The 19,672-nt window shown below is 40.1% G+C and overlaps 1 protein-coding gene across 31 annotated transcripts in view; it reads left to right on the top strand.

Moving 5' to 3' along the window:
- Nucleotides 1-19,672, top strand: part of LMO7 (LIM domain 7) — a 134,836-nt gene that overhangs the window by 48,533 nt on the left and 66,631 nt on the right. For 30 of the 31 annotated variants that reach the window (XM_068929626.1, XM_068929624.1, XM_068929622.1 and 27 more), the window contains exon 4: nucleotides 9,925-10,031. In XM_068929626.1, coding sequence (XP_068785727.1) covers nucleotides 9,925-10,031 — 107 coding nt within the window. Of the gene's footprint in view, nucleotides 1-9,617; nucleotides 9,713-9,924; nucleotides 10,032-19,672 lie in introns of those variants that run through there. The other variant, XM_009680143.2, reaches the window with a different exon arrangement.

Genomic DNA, 19,672 nt, shown 5'->3' with positions numbered 1-19,672 from the left:
TCTTAAAGCTTTTAAAATGTTGGATCTCAAAGTACTTAGCAGAGAGGTCTTTACTATTGTTTCATTTTTGCAATTGCAGAAGGCAGAGCACAAGCAGAAGAGTTGAAGAGACTTTCCCTGAGGTCAGGGCAGACATGAAATTTTGAATCTGACTCCAGCTCTCTGATAGACCATACCGCAAAACCAAAAATGTTTGAACTGAGTTCCGAGAACCTAAAAGGATAAATCAGTAGATGACAGTTAGGAATGATGTAGGATTTGTTGAGGGTATGTGGCGCTATAAATCAGTTCTTGAACTCTTTCTGCTGTCTTACTGGAAATAGGAATACGGTTTGTATGAAAACACCTTTGTTAGACAATTAAGGAGAAGGGTTATATGCTGTAAAGGAAGTATGGTTATTAATAGTTAGAGATGACATTGTTGTATAGTTTTTTTTATTGCTTGATAGTGGGAGTATGTAATCACTGCAGAGGTTTACTAATGTTTTGTGCCCTTCGCCTTGAAAATGTATGGTATGTTTCAGCCTTAGCTATGAATTTCCTTTAATTGTTTTCTGTTTTTGCCTCTACACTTTGAAATGTAGGGTGTGGGAAAAGGGCAGGTTGATGCAAACTCTTTGTGACATTTTTAGTTGCTGCTCGAGATTTCCATCAGGCAGAATAAAACCCAGTTGCTGTATTAAACTGACAGTCTTTCAGTAGGTGGTGATGATGTGAAATGTATCTAGGAGACTAACTGGGGAGAAATGACATGTGCAGACCCTGAAGTGCATACCCCAAGAAATGGTGGTTCAGCTTCTAGCCCTGTCTGTTGTCTCAGGATAGTAAGTGCTGTGCGTGTTTGTTGATCTCTATGTGAAACAAAAATAGTGTTTGGGGGATGTTTTAGATGAGATCATGTGTTCCAAACTGATGCTTCCAAAGAGTTACTGGGAAGCGATGTCAAAATGGTAATTAATCCAATTAAAAATTATTGTAAACTAACGATAAGGTAATATGATTGACATCAAGGTATTTTTTTATGCGGAAATTTTTTCTTCTCCCTTCCTACTCTAAACTAAAGCTCCAAAAAGTATGACTTTCCCCTAACTTGCCAGCACTTAATAAGATTCATAAGTATGGAATCTTATTACTGAGATAATAAACTGAGTTGATAAATGGAAATTTCTTGCAATCAGCTGTAGTTTGTGGTGTGCCCTGTCACTTTTTTTTTTATTTCCTTAAATAGCTGATGACTGTTTCTGTGTTTGTAAAGAAACATTCCTTCCTGACTGGAAAAAAATGGCAAACATGTAGAAAGGTACACACCTTAAATTATGATTGTGACACCTATTGTTTGATTTCTCCTACTTTTGCTAAGGAAATACAGTTTTGAGATTTCATGCAGCAGTTAATATTTTTCTATGCTATATCTTCATAAGCTGGAGACTGCAGTGCCTTTCTCTCTGGCTTATCAGGTTTTTGTTGCTGTGTGGTGTTTATAATTGATGGCAATTTCCAAACAAAATATATGTTAACACAGTAGTGATAACTTTCTGCAGTATCAATGCTGGAGATGTATAGCTGTGCAACTTGCTTCTCTCTTCAGGACAACTCATACCATGTCTTTCAACGCCTGTCTGAACACCTCCGCACCTGTGTGCCCGTATTGAATTGCCCTTTCCTGGTGATGCGTGTAGAAGAGCTAATAAAAACGAAGGCAGCATTACATGTTGCTTAACGCAACTGCAGAACGGCTGCACTGTGATGACCAAGCTTGCTTTCTGTGGAGCATGAGATAGGGATGGACAGGAGGAAGCTTGGCCCTAACGCAGGAGTTCAGGTGGACTGAAATGCAGATCGTCTCCAAACTCGCTCATTGATCAGGGCACACTAGGAGGTTGTCTTTTGGGTCATGAGATAAGCCCAGGCAGGGCAACATAGTTAAAGGAAGTAGTTTGCTGCTCCTTTCAGAAAACGAGAGATGTCTGTCTGGGGCTGCTGAAGGAAGCAAAGTTAGAGCACTTCAAAATTTTCTTTTAAGAAAAGTGAAGTACTAAATTGTAGTCTAGAATCAGGGACTAAGTGTACTGAGGATCTGAGGGATTGAGTTTTATCTGTACCAAATTGTTAACTTGTGCGAGCAAAACAGAGAGGAAAAAGGAGGAAAAAAAAAAAAAAACCACCACCCTCTGTATACAAAACCAAAAAAAAAGTGAGCTCTGCCAAAACTTTCCATTTCAAGAGCAAGAGTTCTTTACTTATTTTATTACTCATTAGGCTTCAGGGGAGTTTCACCTTTAAGTGGATTACTGTCATTCCAATTCTGTGTAGTGGGGTAACTTGGTGTTAGAATATTTTGCACACTTAGCTTATAAAGTCTGTTCAGAGTGAAAAGCACATCACTTGATTTTCTTCAGTTGGACTGGAATGTGAATAACTGCTGGGAAAGTTAAGGCTTGTCTAAACAAGGAAATAGCCCAGGATGGTTACTCCATACCAGCTTTCTGAGCGTATACTTATTTTACAGTAAGAGTGTTTGTGAGTAAATTAGTTTAATTCACTTTGCGCTGCCCAAAATGGAATTAAGCTCTGAACTACACGGAGCTCTCCTCTTGATGAAAAGGCAGGTCTGCCCAGGGTGTCAAAGTGCAGTTACTTTTGCCCTTTTCATTTCCAGCTTACCTTATTTGGTAAGGATGACATCCCATAAACACGCTTGCAGTTTACAGCTTGTTACTCCCTCTCTTTCTTATCGCTATAGTATTCATTTGGTACGCTGTTGCTGTTATATACAGCTATATTATCTTAGTTAAGTTTACGCTACAGCACAGTAAAGGCAGGGACCTAGCAGGGATTTCAAGCCGTAGAGGACAGTTGATCCCTTGCTGCATCGAGTACCTTGAACTCCATAAACTCAGAAGTTTCATTTAAAAAAACAACAATAAGAAGACAGTAGTCTTTGTTCTACCATTTTTCTTAATTCTGGAATTAAGAAACTGGAATTACCTCCCACAGTGGGCAGTGTAATTCTGCCAGCTGGAATTACACTGTTGAGCTCAATGCTATGATAGACCGCAGACAGCGAGGTGAACCCTATAGAGCAGGTCTGCTGGCCCTTAAACACAGCGCTGGGCACGGTCTGGAGCTGAGAAACGAAATCTCAGCAGAGATTTCGAGGAAGACCTTTCAGGGCACACCTTGTTCTCCTGGGTTTCTGTAACCAGGCGCTACTGTGGCAGCGGAAGGTGGGGTATTTGGGATGGATGGGCCTTTTTGTCTGCCAGCAAAGTGCTGCTTATTCTCACCTAAGGCTGTTTCAGACTGTGGTTGCCTTCATGGTTACACCCCAATGAGACTAGTGAATTGCAGTGCAAAGAGGAATGTTACTTTTTCGTGGCTACGGTTATCTAAGCTACGATTTGAAATTATAGATACTCAGAGCATGGAGATACTGGGAGAGATTATGCAGGTTTCACGCTTGTATTCAGGAAACATAAGCATGTGCTTTCTGAGAATAAAGCCAAAAAAAGTTCCTACCTCGTATTGGTAATTGCACACAGCGCTAGGGGCAGGAAATCCTTACCAATCGGGGATCTCAATAATTTGTTATTGCTCACCATGTGAAAGCCAGTGAAGGCTATGCAAGGAGGAGTGCCAAAGCAGTTAGCGCCGTTTCTGACCTTTGGTCAATGCAGTGCTCCATGCCTCCTGTTACAGGTGGGATAATTTACCGAAGAGAAGCCTTGAGGTCACACTGAGCTGAGTTATGCCTGCAGTTCTTTTGGTCTTGGGCCCAAAAGTTGGGAGGAAAAAGTAGTTTAGCTGCTCCACCCACTCCTTTTCCAACTCGCTGTTCAAGATCGAACCCGTTAGCAGTGCTTCTCAGGAAGACGGAGAGACGCAAGACTGGGGAATCTCATTTTATAGACTGGATGAACATGTCGCGGCCGCTTGGTAGCCTGATGCCGCGATCGTGATGGGGCTTCCTGGCTCCCAGGCCTGTGGTCAGACTGCAGGGTTTCACCTCTTGGCTCTGCTCCCCTGCCTTCGCCCCGCACCCATAAGGACTGCTAATAATCGAGACGTAGCTCTGAGGAACAGCCATGAGTTACCCAACTCGTTAAACAAGATCCTTTCCTAGGCTGCTTCTCTTACCCCGCCTTTGAATATAAACAATGCCTAGCTGTTTCATGATGCTGTTGCAAAAGGCAGCTCTAAATTCAGTATTAAACTGATTTTGGCAGGCTTTAATGGTCAGCATGACGCAGAGCGTGTGAAAATTGCTTTATACTTTTTAAAATGTAGTGGGCATATGCCCTCCATTTGTAGTGGGCATATGCCTTTACTTGAGGGAAATGTGAGTGCAAATAAGGAGGATTTCTCATGAGCATAGAGCTGAAGGAGACACAGCATGCATGGCCAAGGTTACATCACTCCAAATACCCTTAAAAATATGGTGTTAAGAAGCAAGGTTGTTAAGTATGGGCTATTCAGAAGATGTTTAGAATTCTGTAGGAAGAAAACAACAAATGCATCAGTCTCTTCCCGAAACGTCAAAAGTTTTGTTGCTAGGCACTGTAGGTACTGGGTGGCTTCTTTCTTTCTTTCTTTCTTTTTTTGGGAGCCTGTAAATTGAAAACAGCTTCTGGCACGAAGTTGTTATCTGGGTGATGCTGTAACACTTCAGTGAGAATCTGCATCACGGTCCTTGGAGCACAGGCTGCCGTTATGAAATTCTGCTCCCTTCCTTCCCCTTCACCCTCTGAAAGGAGAGGCAGGGAAACCATCTTTCTTTGCATGATTGCTATTAAAATTAGCTGAAATGGTAGGTATTTAAATAGGAGTAGTAGGCAACCTAATGTGGAGGATCATCTTCATTTATTGGCCTAGGCAGCCTGCGAGCAAAACAAAACAAAACAAGCTCCCAAGTATGTCAACTGAATTTGTTTTTCTTCCAGATGCCAACTGAATTCAGAAAGGTGTGCCGTAACTTGAGTTCCTATAGCATCTCAGTGTGTCTTAGTGCATGTATAGAGCTTCAGAGAAACACTTAACTAAGACAGACTTACCACACAGCATGACTGCGCCCTAAAGAAAGCAAATGTATTTAAATATTTTTTTAAATTAATATTCACGCCTCACCCTGATAATCATGATAATTGAGGGATTTATTTTTTAATTAAATTGCAGATTACATGTGCAGGCTCAACTTAGTGTAATATTTTTTGCTCATAAACACTCAAAATAAAACAGTGATTCCATACTCTTGTATGGAGACCTCTTTTAATTGGCTTATACTTCATGCTCTTTGGGTTTTTTTTAATTTCATAAAGATTTTTTTTAAAAAAAATTTCTATATTTTACCCTTTCTCAGTTTTTTTCCTATTTAAGATCACTTTTTCTTGCTCCTTTTCGCATCTCCCCTTTTGTCTTTTCCCTCATTTCCCTGTTGCTCATGCATTCTTCCATTTTAGAGGTGGTCTTCCTTGTTTCCCTCTGTCTTAGGTGTTGAGGAACCCATGTACCCTCCCTCCCCCCCCCCCCCCCCCATCTCACTGGTGCTGTGTGTTTACCCTCCTTGTCACAGTGCAGAACCATCTTGGTCTCAAATTCTTGACGCGGTAATGTTAGGAGGTGACCACAGCTGCAAGCGCTGCACCACTGCCAGTGGTGATCTCCAATTTTTTTAAATTTTATTTTATTACATATTTTATTTATTTATTTGGCAGATGTCCTTCTTCTTGTGTTTTCCCATACCATGACTGCCTTTTTCCTCCTTTGTAGTCTGGTGGACAGAGGTATGAAAACACGTTCTGGGCTGCTCATTATCTGGCACCGTTGCATTTCCCACTCTGTTTAACTCCTGGAGCTGCAGAGCTCTTGTGCTGCCCCTTGCCTAGAAGCAGAAGCAATGCTGAGGTCCAGTGAGAAAAAATAAGGAGCTAGCAATAAGGAAAAGGCTTTACAAAAGGGAGACAAGCCTGCATTGCCAGGACATGGGAAGGAACCACAGATCTCACCTTCATATTGGCATGCTATCTTTTCTTATTTGGGACACTGTTTGCGGAGGGGATGCCTTTAGTAGCAGGAGGAGGAAAGGTGATTCCCCTGAGGGACCAGAAAGGCAGGTGCATGCCTGCAAGCATTTGGTATCACCTATCATTCCTCCCAACAGCAGCATTTAAATTTCTGCTCATGGGTGACCTGATTCCTTCTGCAGGCTCAGTCTCTCTCATGTTGCTGCTTTGCTGTGTTTTTGGGTGCGGTTTGCTTTGAAGTTTGAGGCAAAAATGAAAAGCTGTATGGCAATCGCTCTTAACTAGTCAGCGTTCTGTGGTGTGCATTTAATGTAAATCTGTATGGCTTGCATGAAACTGGAGTTGTGCTTGGAGCATCTGAAATACTTTACTGTTTCCTCATGCGTTTATTCACCCCCCCGCCCCCAATGCTAAGAAGTAGTAGTAACATACAAAAAATGAATTGTATTTGAATTCTGTGGTTAACACTTCAGGCTTTATTTTTGTTATGATTTGACACGTGTAATTGTATGATGCTAATTCCAGCTTGAGATGCTCAACGATTTGGATTGATCAAGCTCTATGTTAAAAACATCTAGTTGATTTTTGTGCCGTTATTCGTGTTAGTCTGTTCAGAACCGTACTCTTTTAATGGTTAGAAACCTTATATGGAAGCAGCATATGTATTTGATCTGTTTGTATTTGATCTGTTTGACTACATTTTCTTGTGCCCCATTGCTCTTGGACTGGATAGCTCTTCTCTCCCCTTTGGTGTTACTCCCCTTATGCTCATAGATGGCACCAGTATTGCCTCTTGTGCTTCATTTTATCAGCATAACCAAGCCAAGGTCTCCTGTTCTCTTCTCATTATATAGATTCCTTTTTGTGTGTGTGTGTGTGTGTTTTTTTTTCTTCTTCCTCATCTTCCTCTTTCCCTGCAACTATGCTGATTTGAATCTTTCCTAAATTTAAGCGGCCTGTCCTCAATTAAGTGGCCCTGGCAGAAGGAGTACACAGAAATGTATGTGGAAACCCATTTTTGTCAAACACACTGTGTGGGTGACTTATAGCCACTAGGAGAGAGACCTGGTCTATTCTGCTTTTCCATACTTGAATTGTTGGATTAGGATTGCAGTTATATGCTTTGAAGTTGAACCAGTAACAGTCATTAGCCTTATTAAAGTACAGTTATATTCCAAAAAATAACTTGCTAAAAGGAATAGCATGATGGTTTCTATATTTGAGCACATTAATCACCAAACACGGTTCCTGTTCGCATTTCCAATGATAAATCTAATTGCAAGGTTGACAGCTTGTCATTTTTTTCCAGTTATTTCTGTGGTGCTATTTAAAACTCATTTTCAGGTTCATTATTCTGTTAGAGTTTAAGATGGTTGCTAGCTATACTGAGACTTCTAGCTTAGGTGATTTATGGTAATGATTAGGGATGGTCAAGAGTAACTCCACAAGGGCAATATTTAGAAGTGCTGATTTGTTGAAACTATAACTTTTGTATCAATGTACAAATTTGAGGCTTTGGGGTGAGCTTTCTTGGTGCACTGGGATGGGTTCCAGGCCCAAATTGGAGAAGATTTTGCAGCTGGGACAGCCACCTAGAAGGTGGCAGGCGTCATCAAGCTGCTGGCTCAGGAACTGGAGAGAAGAGAAATCTGAACCCTACTTTATCCTGTGCTCCAGTGAGTGCCATGACTAGCTGTGTTCTGCTTCCCATTTTATTTCTCCCTTCTTCCAACCTGCCACAGCATTTCTGAAGGCCTTGACTGATGTCAGTGATGTCTTTCTCATGCGCTGTGTCAAATATGTTATTTATCAGAAGGTTGGTATTTGATAGATTTAATTGCTACAGCACCTTCAAAGTTGATTCTCTTGTACACCATTTGGTACAGCAGAGTAACTACTGATGAACAAGTGCTCTGTTTTATTTTGATTATGTTTAGGGTGTAGGCATCCCTTTTTCTTACTCTCCGACTCTTCTTCCTCGTTTATCTGCATAACGGGATCACTGTCTGCAGCTCAGTTGATGTGACCCATCAATTTGGGAGTTTCCTCTGATTTTGGTGATGGATCAGGCCAATCGGAGTGTGCTGCTGTGGTTGGTACTGGTGTTACTTGTGTTTACTGCCTTGCACCCACTCATTTCTTCTGGTCTGCTCTGCAGCTTTGTTCCTTTGTTTTACCTGATGGTTTCTGGAACTCCTCAGACTCCTGAACTCAGACTGTATGGATAGTTTTTTTAGCAACGTTACCTCTTGCCCAACCAAGTGCTGTGCAGTTCCCCTGCTAGCAGTGGGACTGCAACATGGGCCTTCCACCGTCCTCCAGATCTTTGGCTTACAATTTAAACTACGCATTTGCAGTCCTTGAGGCTTTGAAGTACTAACGTGACACTTGAATACTAATCGGATAAATGTCACATCCAGCCAGCTTTCCCTGTAGGTGCATTGTACGGAGAGGACAAGCAAAGGCCCCTGCCTGGGTTGCCCCTGCAGCAGGACGCTGGAAGGTGGCTGCTTGTGCTGGCAGCCCCCCACATATAGCGGGAGCTAACGTGTCACCAGCTGCGGTGAGGTTGGCGGCACGGTGCCCTTCGCTTGTCCCACGCAAGCCCGCTCAACAGCCCCCTCCATGCATTGGGTTTCAGGGTGAAACACCTGCTTTCCAGACATGCTTGGAGTCTCGGGGACATGGTGAAACCAAGCCCTCACCCTGCATGGGAAATACCTTCTGCAGGTATTTTTCTTGAATGAAAGCATGTTTACAGACTGATAAGAAATACTAGAATCTTAGGGACCTTCAAAACAGAAGGTTATGGGGATATTTTTTTTAACAAGCTTGTGTTAGAAGCAGCTGGGGTTTTTTTGGTAGACTTTTTTTTTTTTTTAATTTTAAATGATTGAACTATTTTTACACCCAGTGAGTATATATCCCCCCCCCCCCCCAAAAAAAAAAAAAAAGATTTAAAGCATGTTGTGTCACACTGCGATCATACTGCTCAACTCAACCATAATACTTTAACTGCAAAAGCTTTCATGGCTGTATTAACTTATGAATTAAGTAACGTTGTGTACCTTTTTCTGTGGCTTTCAACCAAACTGAAAAGTGCGTGAGAGGGCAAATTCTTTTGTTGTTGATAGCATTCCACATTAACGAGAAGGAATTTCTTGCCTATTGTTTATGAAGTGGAAAGAGATCGCAAGTTGCATAATCTTTCTTTATGGATTTAAAAAAAAAATTTTTTTTTTTTTTAACCTTACTTCTGCTAGGCAGTTGATCCGCAGCAGGTGCAGCGCATGGGGTGCTGTAAGACACCGCACCTATATTTTGTTATATATCTGGACGGGGGGAGGAGGAAGGGGAGGAACGCGAAGGAGAGAAAACCCCATAACTAAGGAAGCAGCAAAGCTGAATACAGTTTGGTTTCTCTCTCCCCCTCTCGCCTGCTCAGCAACCAAGCCCAGATTCCAGGTGCCGAATCCCAGAATCGGGCTGTAATCATAGAAACAGAATGTTCCTCCTCTTCTTCCTCCCCTGCCAAGAGTTTCTGGGTGGTGAATGTCAGTAGCTGGAGTTATTTTTAAAGGCAAGAGGTGAGGCTTGTCGTGCAGAGCTGGAAAGAGGGCGTTTGTTTGCAGAGCCGAGCTGACATCAAAGTGCAGATCGCTGCCTACTGGCTAGCCACTGCTTTATGCCAGGTAATCTTTAACGTACCAGTCCGTCACTGCGATCACACGAACCACCCTGCATGCGTGTATGAAATATGACCTGTATTTACGATCCAGAAGATTGCTGCTTTTTATTATTATTTCCATGAGCTGGACTTTGACATTTAGAGGTTCATACTAATCATCTTGCAAAACCTGCTCAGTGCTTTTAATAAGCAACTGCTTTCTACTTCTCTTCACAGGATAATATAAATGTTTTTCTGAAAGCGTGCGAAAATATCGGACTGAAGGAAGCTCAGCTCTTTCATCCAGGGGATCTTCAGGATTTGTCCAATCGAGTTACAGTCAAGTGAGTTTTCTGATTTTGTTTCTTATCTTCCCTCCTCTTCCTGAGCTGGTCATAAAGCTTGTCGAAAATATATTTCACAGTCCATCTTTTAAAAATGTTTGCCTATGGAAAATTCTTATTTTAGTCTAAGAGCTATTTTGAATACTGTGGTGAAGGCTTTAGCATTCTTAAAGAAGATAGATAAGATTTGCACGTATTTAACTTAGTGAAATTGTTAGTCTGCCATTTGTACCTCACACACTAGCAAATTAATTATTAATGAATATTTATAGCATTTAATAACGAAACAGAAGCTGTTCAGTGTTTTAAACAGAGTAAAATTAACTGTTAAATTATATAAAGAGCCTGACTTTCTTTTATGCTTAGAGATTATTGATGTAAAATCTGAAAGGCAAAGACGGTACTTTTGACACTTACCTGAATTGCTGTGAGGCTTGGGTATGGTGTTGCCGAAGGACCACCGTTCTCACCTCAGCGACCTTAGTCAGGCGCTTGTCACTGAATGTCACATCTCCTGTCAAGGTGTGTCTGAGTGGAAACTAAGTACAAGGAGTAATTGTCATGTTTACAGAGGACTGTTTTCCTGTGAAATTGAAGTGGTTTGGTTCTGGTACGTAATTAGTGGGTTGTCAAATGTCAGGACTGCCCAGTCCTAATATGAGTTTGTTACTAGTTTTTGAGAGATTCAGATGGAGCTTTAGTAGTAGACACTCCGTAGGGTTTCACGATAAAAGCCGTATGGAAAAGTATCTCCTTGGGGTCCTTCACTTTGTTACTGTGTTAGGTGTGTGGGTGCATAGGTGTGTTATTGTTCAGTCTCCAAAAAAGAAAGACTCAGTGGCTTGTGCTGAAAATCCATTGGGTTGAATGTTAAGAATTAATTTCCTGTCTTAAATTACCAGTTTAATAAAAGAGGCATGGGCAGTAACCCTTCTGTAAATACATGAGAAAACATTGTGAAATGGCATATAACTAGTTGGTTAATTGGAAAGAAATCGCCTGTAGGTGGATTGGATGATAGTATGTTGACATATTCTCTGCCTGGTTTCAGACTGAAAACTAATACGTTTTTGAGCTGAGAGTTGAGACAGAAATGCGTTTTCTAATATTTGACTCATACCTGAAACATAATTTCTTGCAAATGTGGTGTTTAGGATTTGGCACCCTTTCAGAAGGTTGGTATTTTTTACACTGGTTTGTATGTAATGCTGAACGCCAGCAGACCGGTAACTCTATCATGTTTAATTATTCACAAAACCCTTACTAAAGCCTTGTTTTAGTTGCGATTTACTCTAAGGAATACAGCAAAGCATGATTTGAAATTGTCAGGAGTTGGTGTTCAGCAGTGTAAATAATGACAAACTGAAACCCAAAGGAGGTCAGGGAGGTAGAGTGAGCAAACTGTTGTGCAAGTTATGTTGTCCGGCTTGCCCCTATGTTATCCGGAGTGCCTAAGTGAGGTCAGCTGTGAAATTCATCTAGTGAGTCTGTAACTGGATTTTTTTTTTTTTTTTTTTTTGGAGTCTTGCAGCTCCACTAGTTCCCTTCTTGGCTCCTGGAGCCAAGAAGAAGGCTGGAATTTGGATTTGTCAGAAGGCAGTGGGAGTATTATATCATATCTACCGGGTAATATCTGTGTTTTCCGAAAAGGAAGATTTAACTGTTGATCACTTCTTATTGACAACAGTACAGAAAGTCTGGGTTAGAGTGGGAAGAGCTGCTGGTGGTGTAGCCATGCTCTTCTAATTTGTTTTGATAAGTTCAAATTTCCATGTTATGTATCATATAGCAGTTCCCCGGTATGGTTAAAATGCTTATAGAGTAATTCAAAACTTCTGAATCTGACCACACTGTAAAGTGGTGATCTGACTGTGCTTAGCCCATTTTGACATGGTTAGGAGTTTGGGGAGGGACGGAGGAGGGGATGTTATTTTGTTCATTTTGGGGGAATAAAAGGTATACAAAGATAACTCCCCTTCAAAATGTTAATTATATGTCAGTGATTACATAGGGGGCGAACTAGTCTTCAGAGGGTTTCCAGAGAAAGTCATGTGTGTGTCAGGAGAGAAATGCTGTCTGAGCTTTCTGTCCTATTTTTTTTTCTTTTTTTATTTGGAATAAGTAACTAGGAATAAGTAACTTTATATATTCAAGCTGAATTGTACATTTCTTCAAAATTAGTAGGGTGCCAGGCATCAGGGCAGGCTTATGTTTCTTGTGTTGCTTATACATTATCCTCTGATAACCTTGTTGTCAGCATGAAAAGTAGATCATTTCTTGTCATGGAGAGGGAAAACTTTTCATATGTTGATTTTTTATAAAAGATTGTATTTCATTTTTTTTGGCACTCTAACATTCCTAACCAAGTGTATTTTGCCACTATCACCTGAGGCCAGTTGCCCACATCTTAAATCAGCTGTGATAGGTTGCACAGGATAACACTGCCTGAGGGAGTATGCATTGCTGGAAACAGTACTAAACACACTGGTAGGCCACACACATGTACCAGCATAAGCCAATTCCTAGTTTGCATTTTATATGAAAATAAAGAGGAAAGTACTGCTAAAAGGGTGGGTCCACTTCCAGCGCTAAAAAAAATGAGAGTTGCCCTACTGTCAGCCTGAAAAGCATCTGTAACGCTACTGACCAGGAAGTTAAATCTCTGCCCCTGCTGCACTTGGCCTTTTGTTAATTTGTCTAGTTGCTTACTGAACCCTTTAACGCTTCTGGCACGCCAGGCATCCTGCAGTGAGAACTTACTTTTGCGCACAGTGCATAGTTAACTTAGTATTTCCTCTCTGCCTTCTCTATCTGCTGCCTGACGGTTACATTTGGCACCTCCTCGTTCTTGTATCACTGCACACCTTCAGGCTGCTCAGCACCCATCGGACCTCTGTCCTGTCCCACCTTGATAGTCTCCCTGCGTGGTAGGAAAAGTTATCTTCTCTTCGCGCTGTACCTGGTTTCTGACTGTGCTTGTTGCTCTGCAATGTACCCTTACTGATACGACCTTGTCTTCTGTGTCATCCAAAGTGTATGGTAATGGTGTCCAGGCTTTAAAAGTTTTTTTTTAAGAGTTTTTTGGGAAAGCTTTTACTTGCGTGTAATGTAATGTTCTTACAGCAGCAGAGCTAAGACCCACTGTTACTCAAGTCTTGCGAGAAACCGTACTAAGAAATAACAGCTATCAGTTTATCTTCCTTTTTGATAATGAAGTTGCAACTTTCACTTTTATTTTGTATTTTATTGCAATTGAGATTATGTACAGCTATAATGTGAAACCCTTTTCTATAATTACCACTTATATCTGGACAGGAGAGGTAAGAGACCTCTTAAATTTCCAGTATGTTGGCCTATCTCACTTCTAAGGGATTACGTGATTATCCTTTTAGCAAAGAAAAAGCTCCTTAAAATTTTGTTTAGGAGTTTGTTTGAAGAGGGCAGGTTAGAAGTACTCATTGCTATTCAAAGCATTGCTAACCTCGTGCTTTCTGAGATCGCTGATGAGATTAGTAGTAGAATGAAGTGGAAAAATATACTGGCATGGACGATTTCGTTTCTGCCGGTGAAAATGAGAGTATAGATTAATGTTTGAAATTTATAGTTCAGTCTTTCAGCAAGTCTGCAGACGTTGCTACTCAATGGTGTAGTACAGCAATGCGTCATGTGTTCCAATAAAAAGTAGGCAGATGGAATTATTCCTCACGTACCACGTCCGGCAGTTCCGTGCGTATCTTCTTGTTCCGTGGCTAGGTATTTGTGTGAACGCATGTGTGTACCTCTTCAATTCTTGCAGTAGATTTGATTTATTCCTTTTCCTTTAACCTAGGTAGTTATTATTTTTAATCAAGGGAGATATTATTTTAAAATCCAGGAAGTCCTGTTTTGTTTTTTATGATAATCTAAGATTGTCTTAGCATTTCATTTGATTCTTTTCTAGATATATCAAAGAAAGACTGTAATATGAGCTTAGTGACTTTCAGTTGTCAGCACAGTTACTATTTTAAAATGCTGAGCGCTTCCTTACTCTTTAAAAGTGACACACCCAGTTGTTCCCAGCTATGGAAGGATTCTTAGTAAAATAATGAAAGTGACAGTTTGCAGAGACCGAATTTGTTATCCCCAGTATCTGTTTTAAAGGAAGCAAATTAAGCAATCGAGCTGACAGCATAACTGAGAGTTGTCGTCTTTTCCAAGCAAATTAATTCTTCCATCCGAATAAATTCGACTTCTGCAGAATGAGGTATCTACTTAAAGAACCTCACTACGTACTAATCATAAATCCAAACAAGTGTGGGTTAAGACAGGAGAACGTTGAAAAGGCACTAAGCCAAAAACTTATGAAAGAATTAACTGTGTTAATTCTAAATGGCAAACACTTTTAAATGCTGTCACGAGCCTCTGAGCCCTGATGTGAACGTTACTATATCAATTTCATTCCTCGATAAAGTAACAAATTAAAATATACAATTTCTATTAAATTATTACTGTAAGGATACATTTAGAGTAGGTTTTGACTGAAATTCAAAAATTGTTGTCTCCTAAGATAGCTGGAAGTCTCTTTCCACCTTTCAGATGATGATATTTAGGTAAGGCCTTCATCTTTTTGGTACTCTTTACTTCTTGACTTATTCATTACTAATCCTCTACGCTAAATGAAGTAGGGTATTAAGCAAACAGAAGACATTGTCAGAGAAGTCTCACCAAAGTGGAGTTAAGTGCAAAATGGGTTGAAATAACGGAGCTCTGACTTTACCCTTGACGTTTCTAACTTTTTGATAGTTTTTACCATTGATTTAATGTTCCTTAAGCACAATTGTTTTGCTTTAGGAAAGCCTATAAAATCAATCCTGAACAAACATGAATGCAATGCTCTCTGTAACATAAAGCTCAGAGCTTTAAAACTAGAGCTACCTAGACACAAGTAATGTCTGTAACTTGTCATGTTGATCCTTGTGTTCATGCATTTCAGAAGCATAACTTTTGAGACCTACTCTTTACTGCAGTTCAGAGGTAATATTTTCTGAATTTAAAATACCATGAAAAAGTTGGTCAGAGATTCTTTATGTTAAAGTAAAGCCTGAGAAGATCAAATAGTTCCTAGGTGATGTGGTTATAAGGGCATACTCTGTTACTCTTCATCCATTCAGAGCAAGGTACGTTTTGTGGGATTTTCTTATGATGAAACTTGAAAAAGAATGATTGATTGTACCAGCAGAAAATAGTTTTAATGTATGTACAGAATCACTACCACCCACATCACAACTGTTGTCCCTTACTAAGCAACCCTCTCCTTACAGCAAAGACAAAAAGTAATTCTTATAACGCTCCTGAGTTTAGCCAAACATGAAACCTCCTTTAATACCTACTTTCTTTATGCTATAAGTAAGATTACTGTAGTGTTAGTGCCTCCTTTCAGTGAAGAAATTGCTTCACTTGTCATTTTGGGCTACAGCTGCTAAATATGTAGATATAGTTGAGTGCCTAAAATACTAGTGTGCAGAGATGGTTTGAATGCAGATGTAGCGTCTTCCAGTTCTGTGTTCAAGCAAGTTCCCGTTCTCTTCTTCATGTGGAAGATGTAGGAAGATAGCTGCACGCTGTTTAGCTTCTAATAAGAAAATAATTTTTATATAAGTTGATGTTTCTCATTATTTCCATCATCTTCCTGTCTGGTCTTAGGGAATATGCCAGGTTTGCTGATTCCGCTTGTGTTTCCTGTTCATGATGCTTTCTTCTGCAGGGCCTATGAAGGCAAAGTAAAATTTCTGTTCGTATGTGATGAATGTTACCGCTGCTGAATACAGCACTGAGGAAAGCATTCTGGACAGAAACCACTGACAAGGTGGATTTTTTTTTTTTGAGAGGAGAGTTACTGTCAATGCTATTAAGTTCCCCCCACCCCAGCCCCTAGCATCTGGACTCATGTTGACCAGTACATGTGAATTTCAGCCTTCATTTAGAAAGGCCAGTGGTATTCTTCCTCACTGTGCAGAAAGCCCGAAAGCTTTACCAAAATGCTCCAGGAAAAAAACTACATAGCAAATAAAATAATCCTCAAGAACTTATTTAAAGGAAACACAGTAATTTGGCATGGAGACTGAGGATCTCTCTCTTTGAATGCTTATAATTCAGTGATGAACATCGGACAGCAAGGTAAAAGGAGAAAGGATGGAAAAGTGGAGGTGGAGGAAAGCAATATATTTAGAAAGGAGGGTCTCACTTGTTGTGTTTCCACAGCTGAGACTCTCCTTTCTAAATATATTCTACATCTCAATACTTGGGTTAATATTTCAGGGATGCTTTGCTAGTAACACTCAGCTCTTTAAACTGCCTAGCAAATGACTACCTGGGGTTTTGAGATGTAATGATGAAGAACCCTTTGGCGTTATATCCCCTTTTGGGCTTCAGGAAGAACTGCCATACTTTGATCAAAGGAGACAGATTCAGTATCCTGAAAATGTTTTTTGTTTGTTTTTTTGGTTTTGGTGGGTTTTTTAGAAGTGTATGCAAGTAAACTTGTGGCCAAGTTGCTCAGAGTTGGTGTGCGTTACTGATAATACTGAATTCGGACTTCTTGCGTAGCTACTGTGGTTGCAGAGTAACTATATCATCTTGAATTCCTTTTTGCCGAAGAGTTTTGGGATTATGATGAGATTGCATGATGGAACTGAGCCTGATTTTTGCTGTAGTGCTTCCCCTTTGCCAAGAAACACACACAAAAATGAGTTGAAAAACCCACTTCTAATTGTATTTAAACACACCCACGCCCACCCACCCTTTCCTGCCTTTTTATTTTGTGTAGAATAGAATATTGTGGACTGGATAAAGGCCAAGCACTTCAGTGCAGCTAGGACGGCAGCAGCTAGCCCTAAATTTATACCTGTGTAAGCCCTCAGGGTTTATACCTGTGTGACTGAAAAGCCAAGCTCCCTGAAGCGTTGGGCATAGAGTTTTAATAAATTATTTTTAAGAAATTGTCTTTGCATTCAACTTGAGCTGAAAGGATTAAAAGACAAAGTTTTGTAGCTCTTGAAAACTGAAACGAGAATAAATGTATTCCTAAGAACCTTTTTACCAAAATTTAATTAGAATAATGAATGCTGCTTTAATTTTTTTTCCTGACAGCCAGGGAAATACCCTTCTTATCATGTGGTTGTAATAGGGTTTTATTGTGGTTACAAGTTTCCTAGTGACACTTCCCTGGAAATGGAAAGGGGAGGAACCCTCGCTTCAGAATGACTCTAGAAATGTTCCTATGACTTCAAGTGTGGAATTTTTCTTTTTGCTATGGCAATTCAATAGGAATAAGCTGATGCTTATAGCAGCAAATCTCTCCAGGCATATCTGTATTGTAAACATTGAAATTGATGGATTTGTATTGTTTATGACATAACTAATGTCAAGATCATATATTTCACCTGTAAAACTTTCATTAATATGAGTGACAGTTACACAGAGGTAAAGAAAATGGAAATAATTGAAAAGAGTTTATTTTGTCAGCCTTACAGAACACTGTTCTTAGTGTAAAACGTTCATGCTCATGCCATTAATTTGCTTAAATTTTAAATCATTGCAGTAGAGGAGTTGGAGGTAAATTCCTGACAGGTATGATCTAAAGTCCAGAACATATTTTATTCCCTACTACTTCTCAGTGTAAAGACTATAAAATGTTAGGTGTGGTAGTATTTAGTCTTTCTACTTTCTCTATAAAGTTTCTGATCGTGAAGAGAAATAGTTGAGATTGCTCATTTTTTCCGTTGAGTAATTTAACAGTTAATAATTTACTTTGGCTTTATGGGATCATAATTTTGATAATGGTTGTTTACCATTTATCTATTTTATTCTGCTGATTCTGCTGATTCCAAACTTTTGGAGTTACATACCTGTACCTGCAGGTGTATGGAAACATGCACTGGACAAATTTGGAAAAAATGACACTAGTGTTTTCGTAGCAGTGACAGTAATTTGGGTGTCTTTAGTGACACAGAGCCTTATACTGAAATTTAAATAGTTACGCTACAAAACTAAATGACTCACTGAAGGAGGCTACAATAACTTTCTGTAGAAAGGTCTTGATTTGTTCAAAGTCCTTTTTTGATCCTATTACATTTTAAAAGTACCTCCGCAATAATGTGGGGGAGGGAGCGCAAAACCTTTATCAGTAAAAGCCTTTAAAGTGTTTTTCACCCTTGCTTTGTATTAAGCGGAGAGAAGTGTCTAAGCTTCTGGGATTCACATGGGAGTTGCCTAAATCTTTAGGCCCTTGTATTCATTTGTTAGCATGCACGTCAGTCCCCTAATGTCCCACAATAAAATGCACTTTGTAAAACAATGCAATAGAGAGGGGAGATCGATCTGGATGAGTGGCTTGTGTGCGTGTGTGTTTGGTTTTATTTTGTTTTTTTAATGAGATTTCTTGCCTGATTATCTCTAATTGTATATTTTACTAAATTACTTGTATATTCTACTAAATTACTCAAGTTCAGTTAGTTTTTCAGTAGACTAAATAACTCGATAGGAAGAGCTCCTCTTTTAAGTGTTGGGGGAAGCTGACTTGATGAAGCTTCCTGTGGATACAGGAGATTGTCAGTTAATCATACTCTGTAAATAGAGAAAGTGAGGCTGAACAGTATGTTGACAACTCCAGATCCTGCTTGATACGCAATCCGGCTTGTGGCCATTTTATTCCTGTGCTGTGATTAATATTGTTTTACAGTGCTTTCAAAGATGGCAGCTCTAATCGTTATTCCTGTTTCTTAGTTGGAGCATTTAGATATCTTTCAAAGTGATAGTAACAGGATTTCTTCTGCAACTACCATAGGGGAAAAAAAACTGGTAATGCAATAGCAAATTCAAGTATTTTTAAGAAGGTATATTGAGCAGGTTGTAGTTTTTTTGTCTTGTCACTGAAACCTGTTAAGTGAAATAATGTCTTGCGACATGATTAGAAGAAGACAGTAGTTTGGGAAAAAAGCATGAAGGTTGCTACCAACACAGAGGCATAACATTGTCATGTTTCTTTTAAATGATAGAGATCTGTTACAAAAAAAATAAAACTAGAGAACTTGCGTAAGATGTTGGACATAATCACAGTGCAGTGGTAGAGCCAGCTTAATTTCCATCAAAAGAACATAATTCAGATAGGAAGGGAGCTCAGGAGGTCTCTAGTCGAAACTCCTGCTCAAAGCAAGGTCAAGGCTGAGCTCGGCCCAGGTTGCTCTTGAAACTCTCCACAGATGGAGACCTCTCAGGGCAACCGGCTCCAGTGCATAATTATTCTCCCAATGAAAATGTTTTTCCTTGTATGTAGCTGGAACGTTTCTTGTCTCAGTCAGTGGCTATCATATCTTGTTCTCCTGCTGTCCGCATCAGTAAAAGAGCCTCTCCATAAGTAGCAGGGCTGCTACTAGGTCCCCCTGCAGCCATCTCCCCTGCAGATTGAGCAAGAGGTCACCTCCCTTGGCCTCCTCACAGGACAAGTGCTTCATCTTTGACCATCCTGGTGGCCTTCTGCTGAAGTCACCCTGGTTTTATCAATGACTTTCCTGAACTGGGGGTCCCAAGCTGGACATGGTGTTATTGCTGTAGTATGGTAAGTGCTCTGTGAAGAGAGGGATAGCCGCTTCCATCGTCCCACT

Source organism: Struthio camelus, chromosome 1, assembly GCF_040807025.1.
Source record: "Struthio camelus isolate bStrCam1 chromosome 1, bStrCam1.hap1, whole genome shotgun sequence".
In the NCBI taxonomy this organism is placed as follows: Eukaryota; Metazoa; Chordata; class Aves; order Struthioniformes; family Struthionidae; genus Struthio; species Struthio camelus.
This window is presented reverse-complemented; position numbering and strand designations above follow the sequence as displayed.